Source organism: Strongylocentrotus purpuratus, unplaced genomic scaffold (genome assembly GCF_000002235.5).
Source record: "Strongylocentrotus purpuratus isolate Spur 01 unplaced genomic scaffold, Spur_5.0 spur5_scaffold_7, whole genome shotgun sequence".
NCBI lineage: Eukaryota > Metazoa > Echinodermata > Echinoidea > Camarodonta > Strongylocentrotidae > Strongylocentrotus > Strongylocentrotus purpuratus.
In genome coordinates, this window is record NW_022145613.1 from 13,422,530 (window position 1) to 13,444,572 (window position 22,043).

The following is a 22,043-nucleotide window of genomic DNA, read 5'->3' on the forward strand; positions in this document are numbered from 1 at the left end:
ACATGCAATATACATGATTTATTTCTAGAAACTTTTAATTTAAAAAAAATGGGTACTGCATAGATGATGTAGTGCTTAACAAAAGGGAATGATTGAACACGATCAGCATTTTTAAAGCCTTAATTAAAAGCATACTGCAATGTAGAGATCTATCGTCCTCTGCGTGTGGTATTCACCTCTCCCTCTAATTGGGTTGATAAAGTACTTGTATTATTGACCCAGCTGATTTGATGAGCAAACAAAACATTGCCACGCAGACAACTCACGATGACAGTATGATTTATTTTTACCTGAGAAAAAGAAAGGCACATCTGCTTGCCCAGGGCATAATTTTATTAATTTGAACAGGAAAACAAGTTAGTCTCTGCCATTAGAAATGATTCAATTTACATTACAGCGCATATAATATATTTTTTCATTTCTTTAAAAGCCCTACATACAGGTAAGCTACATCATTACATGTACAGTATACTCTAAAGGGGGGGGGGGGGATAACACTTTGTGAAAAACTGATACTTTTTACTTTTCTCTAAATTTATTTAAGTGAAATCATTTTTTTTTTGCTAGGGCAAATGAATACAGCAGGAATATTGTAGCTGTTTGCAATTTTAATTTCCACATCATGTCAATCCACTGTTTGGACTACAGGTACATCCTGTACATTTAGTATCTACACAAATGATGCCAACAAAATGAGAGGTTCTGGTTGAAACTATGGGCAAGAGGTGACTCCAATAGTATTATTTGCTGATGGGCACAGCCCCGAAGCAAATGGTACTAAATTGGAGTCACAGAGGCCTACAGTTTTAACCAGTACCTCGGAAAAAAGACAGGGTAGACCTATTCATGTAATTGTTTTGAGAGAAAATAATTTTGTAATAATTATAATTATTATATCCTTATTATATAAAAAATGTATTGCCTTTTGATTGGTTGAGAGCTCTTCACGTGACCAAAAATGTTTCAACCATTTTAAGCTTGCTCTGAAAAAGTACTACCGGTATTTGGGAGGAGTAGGTACATTTTGTAGGCCTACTATTTGGGAGTTTTTGATTATTTTTCTTTTCAATTTTAAAATCTTACTAAAAAATTGTAAAATGTTTAAATATTTATCTAAACAATCGTTTTGACAAATTTGTTTAATCTAATAATTTAAAAATGTCAAAAATGTTTTTTTTTAAATATATGTACAAAAATAATTTGTGTTGATGCAGGATACAAAACATATATCTGACTTCTTTTTGAAGTACTGGTTGAAACTACTATCGGCCTCCAATATATTGGAAACTTGGAGTCACCTCTTGCCCATAGTTTCAACCAAAACCTCTCAAGAGATTAGTGAAGCAACATTGTGTAAAAATTTGTACCCACTGAAATAAGGTACCTCAAACAAGGAAGGGCTACACATGTATGTGAACATTCACAACATGTAAGCCTACATGTACATACTACAGATGGTCAGACCAGGAGGCAATGCATTTGCAATATATACATGTAGACCTACATGTACAGGTTGTATACATACATGTACTGCAGGCCAAGGCTACTGATCATGTGTTCCCCTTTTCCTCCAATAATGTCAAATTTCACCCCGATACATGAACAACAACAACAAGAATATTTGAGAACATGCAGTACATGTAGTATGTACATGTACATGTACATGTATGCATAGCCACGTGGGCATCCAGTGTACGTAATTCTGGACGAACTGAACCCCATTATTACAACAAAAAAATAATGACGGGATTAGTAAAAAGTGAATGCACATGCACACTAGCCGACACCTACACAGTCAACCCATAACCAAATTTACAGTCTGAATTCCTAGTATGTTAGTCATGATTATGAGTGTGTGGGTTTGCTATTGTGCATTTCCACAATACCTTCCTCTTTCATTGCTGCTTGCATTCATGTCTGCAGGTGCAAACCATTTGGAGTTAAACAAGCTGAATTGGATCTATTATAGGCCCACAATGGCCCGCATAATTTATAAGAGCACATGCCACATGATTTGTATTTCTATACTGTATAGTACACTCTGTAACATGTACATGTATGTTGAATATGAATCTAATTCTTTATAATGTACCACTGGTCATACATACTGTACAATTGTACATGTGTATGTTTTTTTCTTCACCCTCTTGTAATTGTATGCGACAGTATGAAAAATAAGTTGAATTACTGATTTATTTCCTTGATTTGTTCTACAAAAGTAAAAATAAATATTTGCAATTTAAATCATTATTGTAAGAAAAGTATGAGATAATAATCAGCTACAACTGTACATGAATTTGATATCATTCAATTTTACAATTTATAAGCAACTGTTACAAACTTTAAGTTGTGGGTTATTAACAGCAAAAGTGCTTATGTCTTTTTATTTTGTTTACTTGATTCTTGATACAGGCACATGATAGATGCAGATGTAGGTCCAACATATTTGTAGACATGTACATGTATATGTACACATTCTTAGATTCTAAGATTTTTGTTCCAAAGGCAACATAAAACATGATGTTTGAAGCTCAATGCTATTCTAACTCATATCACTCATGTAATCCTTGAACATGGATTGATAACAAGTCAGGTCCATGACCATGGGTGCAATGTGCATAAATATTGTCTCAACCCTGAACAATGTTTCTGTACGTGTTGGGCTCTTGCAAATCTGGTGCCTATAAGGCATAGAAATTTGTACATTAATTTATACCAAAAAATTATGATTAAAAGTGAAACTAGAGGGAAGTGGTAGTGGTTCCATATGCTACTGGTAGAAAGTAATTTAAAATATCAGACGGAAATGTTATTATTTTTCTTTGGAGTTATGCTGTGTTTAAAAAAGTAGGAAATGTAACCATAATTTGGGGAAACTTTTCTAGAAAAAAAAGACGTGTACAACATGTTGTAAAAACATACTGTACATGTACATGTGTATGTACAGTATCTACTGTGTATACAACCACAGAGTCTACTCACTTACTTAGTACTGGAATGTTGTGTTTACTTCTGTACCAGTAAATATTGTACCATTTCAATTTCAAGGCCAACTTGAACATTATGATGAAATTAGAATGTCATGCTTTTTTATCCCAACAATCAAACAGACCTGGATAAATGAATAAATGAATAAATGAACAAATAATACCCTGTAATTAACAAACATTTGTGAGCTGGTTCTTCCAACAAACAATTTATAATGATCAAGTTAATACAAGTAACATACATGTAGAGGGGGTGTGCATTACATGTAAGTGGATAAGTCATCGGATTGTGAACCACATTGTACAGGGTTCGCATCGCTTGTAGTAATAAAAACTATTAAAGAGAAGGTTCATTGATTTAAAAAACTAAATTTAATGTCATTATTGCAAAGGTGACACTTTGATTGGCCAAGGTTATCAAAAGCCAATGCTTGGAAAAATTCGAAGTAATGATTATTAACAATTACAAAATGCTTAGATACAGTCCCGACATAGCACCTGAAAAGCTCTCCGGTCGCTGCTGAGATATGACGTCACATGTTGAAAATGATGTGCACAAGCAGACGATGTCCCATGACATCTCACACAATTTCAGTGCCTCTTTTGTCATCTTTTCTTCAGTAATTTCTCTTACTTCAATGCCCTCAGGCGAAATGTTTAATATTTTGCCTCACTCTAAACCCCTTGCATGGTATTATTTTGATGAAAAATGCAAGGATTAACCAAAAAAAAGGAATCCGTTGCTTGTAAACAAAATAAGACGCCATTGTATTTTCAGCTGCATACACCGCGGCATGTTCGGCGTTTCAAGAGGGAACAAATGACGTCCATGCTATCATTCCGGGTTTTTTTTTAATTTGAAAGTGTGGTTTCTTTGATTGTTCATTAACCCCTATCCTGTGTATTTAAAAACAAAAGAATTTAGATATCAGAATGGGGACATATCCCTTTTTGAATGGTGTAAAATTCCATCACATTTATATACACTAAACTCATTATATTTTGAGAAATAAAAGCATTGCAATAATGTTCATTCTTTATGGGATGTCGTCTGCTTGGGCAGGGTTGGTTCATATTGTGACGGAATTAAAACATCGTTATTTTCCGGCGAATCTCTCGCATATCCCAGATGCTATGGAGGTTGTTTTGTTTGTATTTTTATAAATCACCCGATATGTAGTTGACCTAAAACTTGCATGATGGCCATCTGTTTAGCATACCAGTTTCTAGTAATACGATATTTGCCATATTTGTGATTTTCTATAAACCCGCACTTTAAAAGACACCCAACATTTGATTTAAATTTTTTCGTCAACCGTTTTCAAACAACCATGACCATCCCCTCTATATATTGAAATGGTCTGTATTCATAGACTAATAATAGAGGAGAATTAACACAAATAACAGGATGCTTTCTCATTCACTGTGGCTAAACCAGGTGATTAATCCCCTGCACTCTGTGGCTTTAAAGGGATTGGTGACCCAAACGCCATTAATTACCCGTAGAGTTTACCATAAAATGGCTTATTAAAAAATAGAAAGGAAAATGTGAATAGCCAGATACCGTTTGGATCTGGAATATATACTCACACTGTATGCATAAATGTTAACAGGAAAAATGGTCTATTAATTATTTAGTATGAAAATACAAGTCATGTACTTTGTAGGCCTACATGTACATGTACATTCTATTAATGATCTACTGGCAGACAGTATTAAAATGCACTGTACAGTGTACATGTGTGTTGTATACATGTAAAAGTACATTCAATTGAAACTAGTCAAAACAAATGTGAAATGATTTTCTACAAGAAAACATGTACTGTACATGTTGTACACGTACGTGTCTAATAATCATAGAAAAACATGTTCATATGAGAGCTTACAACATTACAACAACAACTAAAACAACAAGCAAACACATAAAAGAACAAATATCCATGCATTCCTGTGATGTTAAGCAAATAACTACCGTTGGTGAAGGTGATGGGACAAACTATCACTTCCGAGGCAATGTAGCTATCTTTCCGAAGCGAAGCTGAGGAAAGATAGCATATGCAATTCAGATTGCCGAGGAAGTGATACATGTAGTTTACCATTGCCTGAAACCAAAAGGTGATTATTTGCTTTATTCCACATTGGAAACATTTCACTTCTTCCGTCATTTTAGAGCAACAAGTCATCAATAAACATCTAGCAAACGGTGTACGAAAAATACAGTGTATGCAGTATGGTGGTGACCATAGTTTGCGCATGACCAAAGTTCGCGTACTAACACTAAACGCGCAGAGGAGAGCAATATGCAACGTAGACAATTAAAGTGCATTGCACTGTGTAAATAGGACTTCTATCTTCAGTGCAAGTGCGTTGCACTGTGTAGATAGTAGCCTATCTTCACAGTGTAACAAACTTTTTGCTTCTTCCAGCAATGATGGGCGAACTATCTTTCAACACGTGATTTACTTTTGACCAATTGTAGAGCAAGATTCTTAGTATGTGGAATATAATACACAATCACAGTGCAAGCCTGCAATTGTACAGAACAGATGTGATTATACAGTGTACAAAACCTTAGCCAATCTTACGTACATGCACATACCTACATCAACAATGTTCATATACATGTATGCTTAATGGCTTCACTGTTCATGATGAAAAAACATAAAAATAATCCATTTTTTTCTTCTTCAAAATGGAAAATATGTCAAGATTAGAGTTAAATGTACCTCTAAAATTGCAGCTAAAATGATTGCTCTGTATAAAGCAGCAGTCTTGACTCTTGACACGTACCGGTATATATCCGGTATGTATGCCTACACTTACTGTATGCACAGGCCTTAAATTTCGTCATTTTTAGGGCAAGGCCAGTTTGGCCTCGAGTACCTCATATTTTTAAGGGCACCAAGGCCAAAATATTTTTACAAAAAGGGCATCGAGGCCAAAATATTTTACAAAAAGGGCATCGAGTATGAGGCCAAAAAAATTGATTCTATTTTTGTTAGATGTCATGTGTATTTTATGAAACTTGTGCAGGATCAATTTCCCATGACTTTTAGCACCAGCTTCTTCACAGAATGTATAGAGGTCTACGGTACATACAAACAAGCAGGCGCGTAGCCACGAGGGGGGGGGGGGGGCACGGGGGGCACATGCCCCCCCTAAAATTTCCAGGATCGGTTGAAATTTTGTAGACCCCTTTTTTTTACCTCGATCGATTACATGTATGTGCCCCCCAAACACCAAACTCTGGCTACGCGCCTGCAAACAAGGCGGCGGCCCGCAAGCCTTAGATTTAGCAGCCAGGAGCAAGGGGCAATTTTTTTTTTAAGTTGCCCTTTGCCACGGGAATTTACCAGAGCAAGGGGCAATTTTCCAAAAACAGATAGGCCGCTTATCTAATCATAAGTTCAAAGAGAGTCTACAAATGTTAATTTCATAATGTGAATAGATCGAACGATCAATTTAATAACTTTTTAATCTTAACAATATGAACAGGAAAGATTGATTAAGAACATCAAACTTGCACATTAAACAGTATTTTAAAGTAACTAAAAATATTGATGAGCAAATGAATAAATAAATTGTCAATTTCACAAACATCGAAAGTCAGAAGGACTTAATTGGCAAGTTTACCGGGCCGGGTATTCCAAATCAAAATCGCACCTCACACACAAACCTTCCGCCACTCTCTCGGTAGTAGGAGCAAATTTGAAAAAATTATCTTTTTAACTGTTGTATAGAAAGGTCTACATAGGCCTAACTAATGAAATAAGATGTAAAAATGTCCTTACAGACATTCGACAGCTGAAAGTGACACGCTCAGCTCAGTTGCGTAACGTGCATTCACGAAACCAAAATCGTTCCTCGCACACACACTCTCGCCACTTTTGGTGGGAAGCTGTCGGGCTGGAAGTTTGCCAGCGAAACCGATGCACCCTCGGAATTTTACCGGGACTCGAAACGTTCGTCTTGGGAAGCTGGCGGGGTAGCTTTTTGAAGCGAGGTCGGCTGGTGGCAAAATGAGAGTAACTACGATCGAGAACATCGTAGGTGTTCTTAACTTATTAATAAGATAATTCTAAATTCTATTTGAGATAAAATAATAAACTAGGCCTAGAGTCTACAAACAAACCTCGACAGATCTCTAATGACTATTTGAATGCTTGTTTATTTCTCCATTTGACGATTTGTTTTCTTGATCCTGGCCTTCGATTTGTACGTACGTGCGTGCGTCAACAGCATGCACCATATGCATATCATGCGATCGCATAATATGAACGTACGTACGTACGTGCGCTAGCGCATTGCCTATATAATAACAAAGGGCGCATTTTCACGGCACTTGCGCCTTATTAAAGCACTAAATACGAAGCTAGAAGAGAGCTCGTGGGCGGCAAACTGTTCGTGATTCGTGTATTTTTACTGTTCTAATAATTTATGGGCGCATTTTCACGGAAAACACTTGCGCCTTGCCGTCTAGTTTTAGATGATTATGGGCGCAATTGGTGGTTTTATGTGCGCAAATTTAAAATAAAAAGGGCACGTCCAGTTTGAAAAAAAGGCACGTCGGCCAGTTTGAAAAAAAGGGCACGGCCTTTTTGGCCGTGAATATATCTTTTTTTGGGAGGGCACCGCGGCCAGTCATAGGGGCATCGACGGCCTGGCCGTCGATGGCCGTCGATTAATTTAAGGCCTGTATGCATCAACTATATTGATCATTATATTAAATGGTATTTTTCTCTGATGTCCCCATTACTGCTAAGCACGTACAATATAAACAAACTTGCTAATGACTTCCTCTTCCATTGACAGTCACAAGCCTTCATAGTAGTAGACAAACATCGATGTACAACCACAGTATTCTGTATTTTTTAGTACTGGCATTCGCATGAATAGTATCACAGATTTGTTCAGTATACCACGACTTTGATGCACACTGGAGGCAACTAAATTCTATGAGAGATTTGATCATATACCATTTTGGTAGAGATTGGTGAATAACATATATTCCAATTTGTCTAGAAGTTTCAGCAGTCCACAGAATATCTCAATTCAAATACCGGTACATGTAAATGAAAGTTGATAAATATCTTGTTCCTCCGTGTACAGTGTACATGTACATCAGTCGAGATACGTACATACGTACACGTACACCTGTATACAGTACAGCTGGTTAATTGGTACAATGTACATGTAGGTACATGTATTCCCAAGATCACGAGGGATATGCAGCTATCCCATGGATCAACACTCTGCACTGCCAAAATTGTTTGAAGCATATATATGATTCCATACATTATTTGTGTGCGGAAAGTCGACTGTGGTAGTCCAATGTTGTTCCCTTTATAGTTGACCTACTGTAAACAGGTAAAGAGCTAATATACAGTAGAGCAAACAGGAGTTGTACAGCCTTGTATTAGAAAACATTAGATGTGACAAAATGTTGTCTTGAGATAGACTTACCTGTGTATGAGATAGGGGCGAATGACATCTGCTAAATCTGGTATGTGGATGAAGATATTGAGAACCTGAGGCAGATAGAAGTCAAAGTCCAGCTCATCAAGACTGAACAACTTGTTGGCTAAAATGACAAATGAAAATCTCATTTGTGAATATCTTGAAATACGGAAAATAACAACACACTTCAGGTCTACAGATTTGAAGCCTAGTTTAGAGAAAACTATTCTACCAAAATTTGATTTAAAAATAATATGCACATTTCCATATAATCAACTTGAAATGTGTGAAAGACAAATATGTAAAGTATAACTTCAGGTGATTAGTATATGGTAGTTTACAATGAAAACTTTCTACCCAAATTTCACAGCGAAAAACATATCTTTGTCCATATCTTTTCAGCTTGAAATGTGCAACAAAACGTGTATTTGTACATGAACATACAAACTGAAGTTTTGCACGGTTAAAATAGAATTCTACCAGCAGTGATTTTTTTTAATTTTTTTTTATTTTGGGGGTTCATATCCAACTTTTTATGGAAATTTTTTTGGGCTACTTTTTCAACTTTCGGGGGCTATTCTTTTGGGGGGCTATTTTTTTCATTTTGGGGGCTACCTGGAGTGGAGATCCTGGCGATCAGCTACAACGTATACAGTGTGCAGGTAACATAATAAACAGTCAACTGCATTCCCGATAATAAGTCAGTACATGTACTGCACAATACAAATATTATGTTCTTACCAATGTAAGATTGTACCCCTGGTTCCTTGGATTTGTACAAGTGGGTGATGGCGATTGAAGCATCAAGATGCTTTGACTCAAAGAGTCTTAACAGCAGAGATTCCTTGGGAGGTGGGAGCTTATCTTTTAAGACCAATCTATGTCTAGGATCATTTTCAGTCCTGTTTTCATCCTCTTCCCTTATAACACAATCTCTAGGAGGCAAGCCAAGGCTCAAGCTCAGTTCACGACTTTTTCGCCTCTCCGGCATTTTAGCAGAGTCCAACACAAAATCCCCATTGGTACAGCATCTGACACCATTACTGCTGGTAGGGGATTCCCCATCCACTCTGATGTCTCTGAGAAGGTCATGATCTGGGTAGTCCATGCAGGTCTGGGAATTCCTTCTTTCATCTGATGAGCTTATCATGGAGGGGTCACCATTCTCTCCTCTCCTGGAGAGAGTGTGGTCTGGGGAAGATTGCACTTGTGAATTACTCTCATGGTTCATATCTCCGTTAACTACATGTACACCTGGCAAAGTATGGCCTTTCTTGTGTCTATGTTCCACGACTTTAGAGAGCTTGGAGGGTGATATTGGCTGATCAGACAAGTGGTGATCCATGATGCCATTTGGCAAGGCACAGTCTCCTGCTCCAGGCCTTTGATTGGCCACTTCTTCAATTTTCTCCATGGTAATCATCACTAGACCATTCAAGTGATGTCGCAATCACATACAAGAGCTAGCTCAGAATCAAAGGCTGTGTACCCTGTGAAAAAGAATGAAAGAAACAACAATTTGAGTTGGAAGTGCATGAAAGCAAGGTCTCAATATTTAGATCAATGCTCCTATGATTTACTCATTATCAAAAATTTGAGCTATATCTAGTTGAAATGATGTATTGTGATTTTCGCAACTTAAATTACTATAGATACATAACATACAGTGTGTCCCAGAAAAAAACTGGTAAGTTGGGAGTTTGATCGGATCGGAAAATTGGAGTGATACTCTTGCACCTTTGGTCAGTATCGGCAAAAACTATCAGCAAAATTACAGGTTCAAAATATTTCTATTTAGGTGGTCTGTTGTCAACAGACCACCTATTGATTTTGTCAGAATTTTCTTTCTTCTTTATTTATTTTTATTTATTTCTTAACTTTTTTGTGTGTCGGAAAATGCAAGATTGGTTTCGTCAATTTCTTTTAATTTTGACACAAGCATAGGTCATCGTCATAAGACGTGACAGAAACATTTTCAAGGTGATCAGGTCTTCGTGATGTCATCTATGCGCCATTTTGTGAAATCACAGTATCAATCATATCTTTACGATGCGTCATCAAAGGTCATTCATATTCATATCACATATACTTCAGGCCACAGGTCAACAGGTCATATCATCAAAGGTCAAACAAAGGTCATGACGCGTGCAAATGCGCGCATCAAAATTTAAAAATGCTCAAAATCACTTAACTATTAAACGAGAGTACGAATCAGGTCATTTTAAGCATTTCAAAATTTTCCGTCCGTACATGTCCCCGCGGCGTCGCGCTCGCTTACAGTGCGTGGAAAAGGTCAAATTAATTTTTTTGTTTACATGATTTAGATTCCTCTCACCCTAAATGACAATTTACATGAATTTCAGTCACTCTTGGCCTTTCATAAGGCCGTGAGCGCGCGTCAAAGTTCAAAATCTGCGCGTGCTGCTATGGGCAATTTAATGCAAATTTGATCAAAAACATGCCATTTTAAAAATCGAAATAGCTCTTCAGATAGTCCATCCACCCCCAATTTTATTATCATGGTTGGAAAAAGCATGAGTTGGAGATATGATTTCATACCACCCTGACTCGTACAAAGTGAAACAAAGTCTTCATATTGGCATCTAAACTCAAAAAATGTATTTTGTTGATGACGTCATTTTTGTCTTTGTTTAATTGAGATTATCTCGCTTATCAGTGATTGATTTTCTCCTAGATTTTGATATGTTGTAGCTGAGATAATTGTCTACTAGAAAAATGTCATTTATTTTTCATTTAAATGACGTCATCATAGTGAAATATTCGATTAAAGGCGACAATGCATAATTTGTCACAATTGCGTTTTATGCCTATGGGAGGTCACTTTTTTCAAAACATGAATCCGCATGACAATGTGTTTTGACCAGTATCTCGGTTGTTATTCAACAGTTTTCTCCCAAATGTTAGTAAGTTGTAGCTGAGACTATATGTTATAAAATCATTCCTCATTTTTTCGATAAGATGTCAGGATCATGCTCATGATCATCAATATCATTAACATTATCGTTATTATCATCATCTAACATTTTCATTATCATCATCATCACCATTACTGTCATGATCATCATCATGATCATCATTGTTTACATGTCTATATAACTTCTCCCATTCTCAAATCTATCATAAGAAGTGCAGACAGACCACATTAAATTTCTTGTTTCTTTTCTTTTTAATGCTGAAAATTTTAAACAACAAAAATTCTAGCTATTTTTTCCCGACCATTTTCATTGAATTTATTATCCGACTTCACCTGATCGGCCCCGATCCGATGATCAGTGACAGGGGTGCCTTCGTCCTTCTCTTGATTCTTCTTGTCCACTATAACCTATCTCGTAACTACGGCATGCGTACTTTCTCTTCGCCGGTTGAATTAACGTTACAACATGGAAGAATCATAGAGGTAGGACGAAGAATTACCCCTTTTCCCCATCGAACTTCAAAGACTTCTTCAAATTATAATTTCAAGTTGATGGATAGATGCCCAGAGGAGTCGAGCAACCTAGTAAGTCAAAATTGTAATTAGATCTAATCCCTTTGCATATTTTGAGATAATGTCGCCTAACCCGCTGTTAGAATGTTTTTTTGATGCACCCCCCCGAGGCTCCAACAGCAACGCATTCGGCTTCAGCATCGGAGTCGGAGCTTCCCGGAGTTACCCATCTAGTAGACCAAAAGCTACAGTCTCTATATCGTCGGTTGTTCCACTGAGACTACGTCTGGCTCCACTAGACCTCCGGATATAGAGACTGAACGATCGCCTATGCCATCGTACGTTGAAGATACACTCCACGGGTATACGATAAGACGATACTGCCCTGACGCTAAGTTAAATCCTTTTTTTGAAAGAATCGCATGCACTAACATATACAATTGGCATTTAGAATTAAACCACACATGATAAACATTAAGAAAATATGTACCTTGGACCTCTGCATATGAAATCTTCTTCAAAAAAGTGTTATTATCTCTTCCACTTGACTGTCTTCAGACGTCAGCCATCTTGAATCAAAGTAATGAATGTTCATGACAAAGTTTTTTAGTCTCTACCCCATTGACCTCATTCATAGACGTGCGCGTACGTGCACGTACATGTACATCACGAATCGGAAATGCAAGGTGGATACTAGACCGAAAGCTTCAGTCTCTATACCGTCGGTTGTTCCACTGAGACTACGTCTGGCTCCACTAGACCTCCGGTTATAGAGACAGAACGATCGCCTATGCCAGCCTATGTTGAAGATATCACGGCTAGATTTTAGCCGTTAGGCCCCTCCCACAAACATGAACAAACTTGCCACGGCCGTATTGTTATGCCCCCAAAATCCTCCAAAATGTCATTTTACCTCGTGCATATCCAATTTTACATTAGGCCTAGGCTATAATACATCGGTTCCACTTACTAACTTGATTGAAATAATCCGTTTAATGGTCCCTTTTAAGGAAATTATGGGTCAAAATCGACATCCATGTTGAAAATCTTGCAAGCGGTGTTAAACTCTCGCTGCCGTCAATCTCATCCCTTCTAGTCTACGCCGAAGGCAAAAATGATTATGAAGGAAAAACTGTGATGACGCCATTACGAACGTGTAGATGGCGCACAGTTTTTTGACCCATAATTTCCTTAAAAGGGACCATTAAACGGATTATTTCAATCAAGTTAGTAAGTGGAACCGATGTATTATAGCCTAGGCCTAATGTAAAATTGGATATGCACGAGGTAAAATGACATTTTGGGGGATTTTGGGGGCATAACAATACGGCCGTGGCAAGTTTGTTCATGTTTGTGGGAGGGGCCTAACGGCTAAAATCTAGCCGTGATATCTTCAACATAGGCTGGCATAGGCGATCGTTCAGTCTCTATAACCGGAGGTCTAGTGGAGCCAGACGCAGTCTCAGTGGAACAACCGACGGTATAGAGAGTGAAGCTTTCGGTCTAGGTGGATACTGGGTGTGTACCGGGTGGTAACAGGTGCAGTGGCAGACCTGCCAACCTCTGGAGTTCAAAAACTGTATTCTTTAGGCCCAAAAGTTGTATTCTTGAAAATAAACACGGATTGTTACGCGGATCAATGCCTCTTACAGTTTCTACCTACAGGAAGAATTTTTTTTATTGATCATTGGTTGAATATGCATGATTTCGTCATGACTGATGTGTTCGATTAACCAATGAACATCCCCAAATTGCCGATGTGAGATGCTTGTAGGATACTTAATTAATATTAATTATTAAAAAAAAAAAAAAAAAAATTGTTTTTTTTTTTTTTTTTTTTTTTGAAAATCGTATTTTATTAAGGAAAATCGTACTGTCGTATTTGCTTCTAAAAATCGTACTAAATACGACTAAATCGTACTGGTTGGCAGGTCTGCAGTGGTGGTGCTACTCACGTTTGAGTTCTTGTGTTGTCTGCTTCACGTGCGCGCGCGCTATCCTCGACGTGACGCGCGGGAGGAGCTAGCCGAGGCGAGGTCAACCATCCTCATTACATTAGCCACCATTTTGATTTCTGTCGGTCAGAATGCTTGACGTGGGTCATCGAGAAGCAGCCAAAAGCTCGGTAAGTCCTTTCATTTCTATTAAATTTCTATTTCGTGGGGAAGGGGGGTAAAAAGGGAACTTTTAGGGACTGACAATTGCCTAGAAAATTACTGCAATTAAAGATGAATGATGTATTTCTCCTCAAGTTTGTCATGTTTGTGGGAGGGGCCTAACGGCTAAAATCTAGCCGTAATATCTTCAACACATAGCCTATATGAGGGTCATACCGTCTGTGTATGGGGAATATCGACAAATGTCAGTTTTATTAAAGAATGACTCATACCAGACGGTTATTTCTGTCTAGACCTATACCCATCTCGTAGCTAAATAAAAACGTTGTGTGATCAGTGATTGAGTGAACACACATTACGATTTTTATCCACAGCACAATCCACATACACACCACAAAATTCTACAGTTTAAAAACTATTAGTACTATTAGTAAGTATTAATAATTATTCATGAGATTGAGAATTGCCAATTGGCACTGCACTGCAGAGCAAATTTTGAAATAACAATTCTATTTTTATTTTTATTAACACTGAAAATTACCTGTCTACAGACCGAGCCTGTCTGTCTGCACTGCCAGCAATCATCTCATCTGTCATCTTGCTTCGTACTCCATCTTATTAGAACCTAGACTAGATCTTTCTCGAGTATATTTCTAACTTAGATGTGACTTGTACCAGCGGCAATTTCAGCAAACTTGCTCGGCTCAGCATCTGCAGGTCAGGTCCTGGATCTACGCCTTGGCCTGGTAGAGTCTGTCGTTATACCTGGCAGTTGGCAGACACTGACTCAAGCTGTATTATATGTACGCTGTATGTACGTGTGTACTAGTGTACTGTGCATGCAGAGTGTGCGACAATATTGTGTGTGTGAAGGTGACCGTTCAACACGAAACCCTTTTTTCCAGCACCAGTGCAGTGCAGTATGCAGTCGGCTAAGGTCAAGAAACTTTTTACCACCGAGCCCTAGCCGATGATGTCATTCTTGAAACAGTTCTTTTAAAATGTAATTTAATTATACCCGTTTTTTTTTAGCATAACATTTCTATTTCCAAAAATATAAATAAAATTTTAATTATAAATTTGTACACCTATCTTCACGAATAATTTATTTTCAAATTAAATCAATATTTTCTCAAACTAGAAATAGATCTAGTTCGAGGCAGTCGAGTTGTAACACGAAAAAGTGGCGATCTCCATGTAAACAACGATCAACAATCAACACATCTAAATTCCAGTCTACATCAATGCCCACCTAGAAATTTAAATTCACATGAAGGAAATGGCCAAGCAAGGATAAAATTATTTTAAAAAATAGAATCTACTTTGATGATTAACACCTCACTCCAATAGTCACGGCGTCATTCTGATGAGGATGTGTGATCATAATTTTCACGGGCAGCCAGACAGATGAGACGACGTAGTCCCACGTATTGATTGTAGGTGTAAGTAGATCGCTAGATCTAGATCTATAGCTAGATCTCAAAATACTGGGGGAAAATCTTCAGAGTTCTTCTCCTTATCCTCCTCTTCCTCTTCCCCCTCCCCTCCCCTCCCCTCCCTCCCCTCCCTCCCCTCCCCCTCCCCCTTCCCCTCCCCCTCCTCCTCTTTCCCTCCTCCTCTTTCCCTCCTCTTCTTTCCCTCCTTCTCTTTCCTCGATCCTCATCTCCCCCCTCCTCCTCCTCCTTCTTTCCCTCCTCCTTCTCCTCTTTCCCTCCTCCTCCTCCTCCTTCTTTTTCTCCTTCTCATTCTCATTCTCCTCCTTTTCCTTCTTCTTCTCCTCCTCTTCCTCTTCCTCCTCTTCCCCTCCTCCTCCTCCTACAAAATTGATGCAAAATTGTTTTGTGGTGATTAAACTACATGTATACATAACAGCTTACAGTTACCATGGTTACACAGAAAAGATTAGTCCATCTATGATCTTCATTCAAGATTTATTTTAAAGATTTTTTTTGTTTGTTTATCATAAGTGGACAGTGGTCCTATAGTTGTACAGACTACAGTACTACAGAACACATTTCAAATTAGACTCTCCCATGAGAAATTATATTCTAACTTTGTTGGACAATAAAGTTGTGTAGTTAAAACAATAAGAGGATTTCAATGCTCTTTAATTTTATCACTTGGCCCGGATAAGCAGCTGAAACAATCATTATGTAATAAAGAGATATTTAAAAAAATAAAAAATTGGACTTTGATTTTTTTTATTTCCCCCACTCATCATGCAGGCTTTACCCAAGAATGGAAAGATTAGGCCACAAATATGCCAGCACCACAAGAAACAATGGCACAAGCTATCTTTCTAGGAAATCTAAATAACGATTTACCTAAGCGTCGCATCGCATCTTTGATTGTGCAACTTGCTCGCCAGTGTACAGGACTAAACTTGGACACCAGAAATGTCAAGGTACGGTTTTCCCATCCTAGCGATTGCTGCACAGCTACTCTCCAACTCCCAACTCCCGCTGAACAACAGAAAGCCCTTGCATATCTAGCTCAGTGCCAGCAAGTGCCGGATGGACTCATCAAACTCGGTAGAACTCTAAAGGTTGATGTCTTTCAAAAGCATCCTCATCGGAGGAATGGCGCTAAGGTTTCTATCGAGGATGAAGGACCCAACTACCAAGGCAACCATGAACTAGTGTTTGAGAAAGGACAACATCTTGGGGCAGAGACAAGGATTCTTGAGTTTAAGGAAATGTCCAATCTCAACTTACAATACCTGAAGCAGAAAGTCACCAGATATGTCTGCGCTTTCCTCAACAGCTCCGGCGGGGCCCTAATGTTTGGAGTTGACGATAGCGGTATGTATTATACATAATATTTTTCCTTAAAAAGTAACATGAATAATATGTGAAAACAACATTTTAAAAGTAAAATAGGGCCTTTTTTGTGAAGGACTGTGGTTAAAGAATAGCGACTAAAAAACATAGAAAACATGAAGCCAATTTTTTACATTATTAATTAACCATGCCAAAGGCATCTCTATTCATAAGCAACTGGAAATGATTGAATATCCACTCCTCTTGTTTTTAAACATCAGTCATGTATTCACTTTTAATTAATTGTAGATTCTAAAACCGCTAATTATTGGCCTGAAGTTTACTGAAATTGGACAGTGGGTTTATGCTCAAATTAGAGTCAATTAAGTGCAACAAAGGTGATAGGGACTAAGTTTTCCCTTTGTTAACCATGAATTAGACCAAGTGTTCGGCTTCAACTGGATGAAAATATGAACCATCATCACCAGCCATGGATTGTAATGCAAAAGTTATTTCAGCTTTCACCTGTAGCCTTTCATTTAGAGATTATAGATATTTAAGATGTTTTGATTTTTCCTTTTTTTTTCAGGTAATGTTCAAGGCACTCCAATGTCACATAAGCAGGAGGACGACGTCAGAATCGCAATCGATCAAATTATCAAGAAATTTGATCCGCCTGTCTTGCCCCAGATGTACAGCATTTCCTTCATCTCAGTTTATAATCAGACCCATGGAACAAGCAACAGAACCCAAGGTCAAAATCAAATCAGAATGTTATAATTTATGCAAATTTTTGAAAAAATTGGTGATCCAATGTTTCCTATGGCGATTATTGCTCTTAACTTCGTCAGAGATCTAGATCAGGATTTCGATTGCAGTCAGTTGTTAGCGGGTTAGTTTTAGAGTTGGGGTAAGAGCTAGTAGGGTAAGTGTTTGGTCCAGGGTTGAAGCAATTGTTGCCAGGATATGTGTTGAACAACCAAAGAATAATATCTTGGAATGGGGTATTAGTATATGTTTGTATATTATTGGCAAAAGTGTGATTGTGAGATGCTCATTTATGTTACAGCTCATGGCTGTGCAATGAAACTGTATTTTGCATTGTGTAGATTGAATATAATGTTCACACCAACACCATATTACACTTCTGTACTCTTAAAGGTACTTAATGTTCTCAATTTTATTTTAACATTATTTGTATAAGGTGTCACTGCCTGTACCAGTATATTCTTTGAATTTAATGTTTCCATTACAAATTGATAAATATGTCGGCATTGTGGCCTAGCTATAGCCTCTGTGAAATATGACTGCACTTGGACTCTTGACCCGTATTCTCAATAGGGTTTTGCTAAAAAAAAATAGGTTTAGCAAAGGAAGTAAATTGAGTTTTAAATTTTTTGTTTGAAAAACACAATTTTAGACCCAGGGTCAGGTTTAATTGGATTAGAATACAGGCCTTGGAATCACAAAATGTATTGCAACTATAAAGAGGCACTTAATTGTACGTCTCCGAGTCTTATAAGTAAATATGCACTATTTCTTCATGAAAAACACATCTAAAATGTATCTTGTGCGCTTTTTTGCTATAGGTGATGACACTTTCTTGAAGGTCATCAAACTCGATATAGATCCTGGAAGACCCAACACGCTATATGCAACACCAGGAGGAGATGTGTTCATCCGTCGAGACGGGAGTGTCCAAGGCCCTCTCAAGCCAAGAGAAATACAGGAATGGTGCAATATGGTAAGTTATTTTGATTAATACTCCACAATATTAACATTGAAACATCAGTTAAAGAACATATGACCATAATACACTTGAATATTCTTCACACAGTATGCATTTATTCAAATCTAGCACAAACCATGTGGCGACTTGTTTGCTTAATTTATAGCTTGTGTGTTAATTCTGAATTTTTCCTCATGTAACACAATTACATATTTTTTAAACAAAAGGAAAATATAGTAATGAAAATGTTTCTTTTAAAATATATTTATTTAATTTGTATTAATTCCATTTATTATTTATTTCATTTCAATGAACATAACTTTAAAGAATAACAATAACTTGATAGAATTGGTTCATAAATAACAAGAACAACCAACAATTTGTTTGTACTTCAACAGAACTTTGACAACAAGGAGAGAGCCTACCAAGATGAGATCTCTCAGCTTCAGCATCAGCTAAGACAGACCGAGTATGATCGTCAGAGCGAACCTGTTTCCTCTCTCAAGAAAACCAAGTCTGCTGTATGCAGTATACTATGACAAATGGTTCTACTTAAAATATGTTTACTCATTACCTGCGCAATACCTTGTTTTAATTGGCCATTTCCTAACAATTGCCCCCTAAATCAGAATAACATCGTTATTTTTTTAAACTAGGAAAGTCCTTTGTTTTTCTATGATATGTATATTTTGTAAATAGTAAACAGTTTTTAAGGCCTTTTTTGGTTTTTCACATTGTTGTACAAACTAAATTAAAATAAAATAAAAAGAGAAATATGCATTCACTGGTTTTGTTAAGTAGCAGAATGTGTTTGTGATATGATCAATACTCTGAAAAACAGGACATATATGTGTTGTATATATAGACACACATGATTTGTCAGCAATATCCAATCTAAACATTGCAAAATTGTGCTATCAACAGGGTTTTATTATTAAGTGTTGAAAGATTTTTGAATAATGAATTTTTAATTGATTATTTTGATACAAATGCCTCAATGCAAAATATGGAAAAACAACTTACAAGTGTCTATCTAAACTATGGCAGGCTATGAGAGAATTTTATTATACAACATTCATTGATGTTGAAAAATAATTATAAATCTACCTGGAATTTGATAAATATGATCTTAAAAAGAATACAAATATTGATACCATATACCCAGTATGTGTGAATGATAATACTTTTTCTAATATTGTAGACATCACAAATGCCTTTAATATTTTTTTTGTGAGTGTCAGTGGAAAATTACGGCTGCAAACAACCAGGTGCTTCTAATAACTCTCTTTATTCTTACTTAAACGTCCTAATAATCATTTTTAAACCTATCACTGTTTCTGAAATACTGTACTGAAAATATAGTTAATGACTATGAACATAGACATGAAAAATGAAACGAGTGCAGGAGTTGACTCAATTAATACCAAAGTTATTAAACGTGATATTTTTACCATTATGTACTATATTAAAACAAAGTCTTTCAAGCTGAAGAGTGCCAAATGATATGACAGTTGCAAGAATAACTTCAATTCATATGAAAGGAAGAACTGATGGTCAATGTAAATAACTATTGACCAAAATCTGTTTTAAATATTTTTTGAAAATTTTAGAAAGATGCATTTATAGATGATTATTAGATTCTATAATAAACATGATATATTGTATAGAAACCAGTTTGGATTTGGACAGAGGGGCACTCCACATCTACAGCAATTTTAGAATTAATACATAATAATAAATTGAGCAATTGACAGGGGTGAATTTACCTTAGCAGTTTTTATTGATCTGTCAAAGGCTTTTGATGTAATAGATCACTCGATACTATTACAAAAATTAAATTACCGTATGGGGTATTAGAGGTATACCGTTTAAGTGGTTTGGCAGCCATCTAGATTCCAGAAAACAATTTACTGTAATTAATAATATAAATTTGAATATAAAACAGTTAGATATGGAGTGCCCCAGGGATTATTTCAGGACCACTTTTATTTCTTATTCTTATAAATGACATCATATTTTGTACTCGATTAATTTTATTCTATTTGCAGATGATCGATACAAGTATTTTTTCATCAGGTAAAAATGTATATTTCACCGTACTAATTGGTACACAGTACTACACACGCAATTAAAAAATATAAGTCAATGGATGGACCCTAATAATTAAGTTGATGTTGAATACTGGAAAAACAAATTGCATGATTTTTGGAGCTCGCCACATTAGTAATATGGATTTGAAATTACATTATAAGAATGAAGAAAAATAATAAAGGTTCAAAATATTAAATTTTGGGGCTTCTACTTAGATGATAAACTATCATGGAACTACCATATAAATGATCTCTGTACCAAACTTCCAAAGAATATTGGTGTACTCTATAGGTTACAGTTTTTACCGCACAAAATATTAAAACCATTGTACTACCCCCTTGAATTTTCACACTTGAATTATACTGTAATATGATTTGGGGATTCACATCAAAGACCAATCTTAATAGAATACATAAGTTACAAAACAAATAATCTGTATAATAACTCTTTCAAATTTACTTTGTCATATAGTGATCATCTTTTTAAACAAATGCACATCTTGCCAATCAATGACATAATATCATTAAATGTTGCCACTTTTATGTTCATGGTATGGTATGGTTCAAAGCTATACCTTTACCAGATTCATTTAGGGAATGTTTTACAATGAATTGTCAAATCCAGGAGTATAGTTCTAGACATGCTCTTGATTTTTAAATCCTTTACACTGTACTTCAACCTCTATAAAGATTCCATATTTTTCCATGGCCCATTTATTCGGAAGACATAAAACAGTGCAATACATTGAAACGCTTTAAATGTAGAAGGGTTATTTCAGCTGAACAAAATAAAATTGTCATTTATTAAGTAGAAATTTTTAAATCCTTTACACTGTACTTCAACCTCTATAAAGATTCCATATTTTTCCATGGCCCATTTATTCGGAAGACATAAAACAGTGCAATACATTGAAACGCTTTAAATGTAGAAGGGTTATTTCAGCTGAACAAAATAAAATTAATTGTCATTTATTAAGTAGAATGTAAAACTCAAGATGCAACTTCCTTCTTCTTATCTTCTCTTTCTCGATCCTTATCTTTCTGTGACTGTCTTTACCTTATCTTAGATTTATCTTAGATTTATCTTTCCTCTGTTGTTGAGAATATGTACCGAGGGTTCAATGTTTTTTTTTAATATAAGATAAGTTTGTATCTTTCTCATCTTTCTCATCAAGCCAATTTTTGCTTTCATGATTCCCCACTTCCTTTTGTCTTATGTTGATAATGAAGAAACATGTATACATTTTTGATGTTTGTTAAAAGAGAGTGAAATAAATGAAATGAAATATAATGAAAAGCCTGTTTTATGTCTTATTTTCATGGAAAATTTTAAAAATTGTTTGGGAGAATTTAAGGGGGGGTTGCACATTGATATCTTTGAGGTTTGAGAATCTTTTCAGGATTGTTCGCATGTTAGAAGGTTAGTGCAGTATGCCTACTAAGAAGGAATATAATA

At 36.4% G+C, this 22,043-nt stretch overlaps 3 protein-coding genes across 4 annotated transcripts in view; 1 reads left to right on the forward strand and 2 right to left on the reverse strand.

Annotated features, from left to right (window-relative positions):
- LOC100891136 (phosphatidylinositol 4-kinase beta) overlaps positions 1-14,951 on the reverse strand; it is a 31,679-nt gene extending 16,728 nt beyond the window's left edge. Inside the window, exons 1-3 of the mRNA XM_003726226.3 lie at positions 14,551-14,951; positions 9,186-9,934; positions 8,451-8,568 (exon numbers count right to left, since the gene is read on the reverse strand). Of these exons, the coding sequence (XP_003726274.1) occupies positions 8,451-8,568; positions 9,186-9,867 (800 nt within the window). The 5' untranslated portion in view covers positions 9,868-9,934; positions 14,551-14,951. The remainder of the gene's footprint in view (positions 1-8,450; positions 8,569-9,185; positions 9,935-14,550) is intronic.
- Positions 14,952-15,181: 230 nt separating this feature from the next.
- LOC100890988 (schlafen-like protein 1) lies at positions 15,182-21,304 on the forward strand. 2 transcript variants are annotated; one of them, XM_011677056.2, is made up of 5 exons: positions 15,182-15,451; positions 16,235-16,810; positions 17,358-17,522; positions 18,358-18,512; positions 18,896-21,304. In XM_011677056.2, exons 2-5 carry the CDS (start codon positions 16,270-16,272, stop codon positions 19,034-19,036), a joined length of 1,002 nt encoding a protein of 333 aa, XP_011675358.2. In that variant the 5' UTR covers positions 15,182-15,451; positions 16,235-16,269; the 3' UTR covers positions 19,037-21,304. The 2 variants fall into 2 exon arrangements, with proteins under 2 accessions (XP_011675358.2, XP_003726273.2); XM_003726225.3 differs by having other exon boundaries at positions 15,182-15,444.
- Positions 21,305-21,417: 113 nt separating this feature from the next.
- LOC755844 (MKRN2 opposite strand protein) overlaps positions 21,418-22,043 on the reverse strand; it is a 5,091-nt gene continuing 4,465 nt past the window's right edge. The window contains exon 6 of the mRNA XM_001192106.4: positions 21,418-22,043. This exon is cut by the window's right edge and continues 739 nt beyond it. The gene's annotated coding sequence lies outside the window, so the exon portion shown is untranslated.

Bases quoted from the DNA above. Each gene is read 5' to 3' on its own strand.
- LOC100890988 (XM_011677056.2), top strand. From the start codon at position 16,270: ATGCCAGCACCACAAGAAACAATGGCACAAGCTATCTTTCTAGGAAAT. The intron at 16,811-17,357 runs GTATGTATTATA...TTTTTTTTTCAG, and splicing joins GTTTGGAGTTGACGATAGCG to GTAATGTTCAAGGCACTCCA. The intron at 17,523-18,357 runs GTCAAAATCAAA...TTTTTGCTATAG, and splicing joins AACAAGCAACAGAACCCAAG to GTGATGACACTTTCTTGAAG.